Source organism: Etheostoma spectabile, chromosome 13 (genome assembly GCF_008692095.1).
Source record: "Etheostoma spectabile isolate EspeVRDwgs_2016 chromosome 13, UIUC_Espe_1.0, whole genome shotgun sequence".
NCBI classification, from domain to species: domain Eukaryota; kingdom Metazoa; phylum Chordata; class Actinopteri; order Perciformes; family Percidae; genus Etheostoma; species Etheostoma spectabile.
The window spans coordinates 18,047,275-18,047,830 of NC_045745.1; the positions used below are offsets into that span (position 1 = coordinate 18,047,275).

A 556-nucleotide genomic window follows, 5' to 3' on the forward strand; every position below is an offset into this window, starting at 1 on the left:
CTTAAGCACAAAGGATCGAAACAAAGCATTTTTGAACTGCATGCATTATGTTACTCATAATTATAATAATAGTCCTTTAGTCTACGTAGTTACCAAATTTAATAAAGGCTGCGGAACACACTATTATAGTTTTTCTTATCTTAGTATAGGAATTTTTCACATGTAAAGCATAAGACAAGTGTATTTAAATACTGTATATCACTCTATGTTGCTTGGTTCAGTAATCTTATACACATTTTGGTTTCCAATCCTTCTAGGCCCTTGAAGAGGAGCTAAACCTGAAGAAAAGGGAGCAAGAGGCTTTCTTCAGGATGAGTGAGAGTTCTGATTGCCCAAACCCAAGTTCTCCAAACAAACTATCCAAGTTTGTGCCTTACCAAGACTCTTCAACCACATAAAAACAGCCGCTGTGACGTTGCGTCTTCCGCCAACTGTTAGCACCAACACAACATACACTCACCTGTACACCCACAGGCATTACAATAGCCTGCTGCCTTAGTTTTAATTTGCTTTGCCTGTGATGGCAGCATACTTCTCCCTCCTTTAGGTTCCTTTA

The 556-nt window shown here is 38.8% G+C and overlaps 1 protein-coding gene across 1 annotated transcript in view; it reads left to right on the plus strand.

Annotated features, from left to right (window-relative positions):
- The window catches only part of stk10 (serine/threonine kinase 10), a 44,412-nt gene that overhangs the window by 41,999 nt on the left and 1,857 nt on the right, over positions 1-556 (plus strand). Inside the window, exon 20 of the mRNA XM_032533688.1 lies at positions 258-556. This exon is cut by the window's right edge and continues 1,857 nt beyond it. Within this exon, the coding sequence (XP_032389579.1) occupies positions 258-398 (141 nt within the window). The 3' untranslated portion in view covers positions 399-556. The remainder of the gene's footprint in view (positions 1-257) is intronic.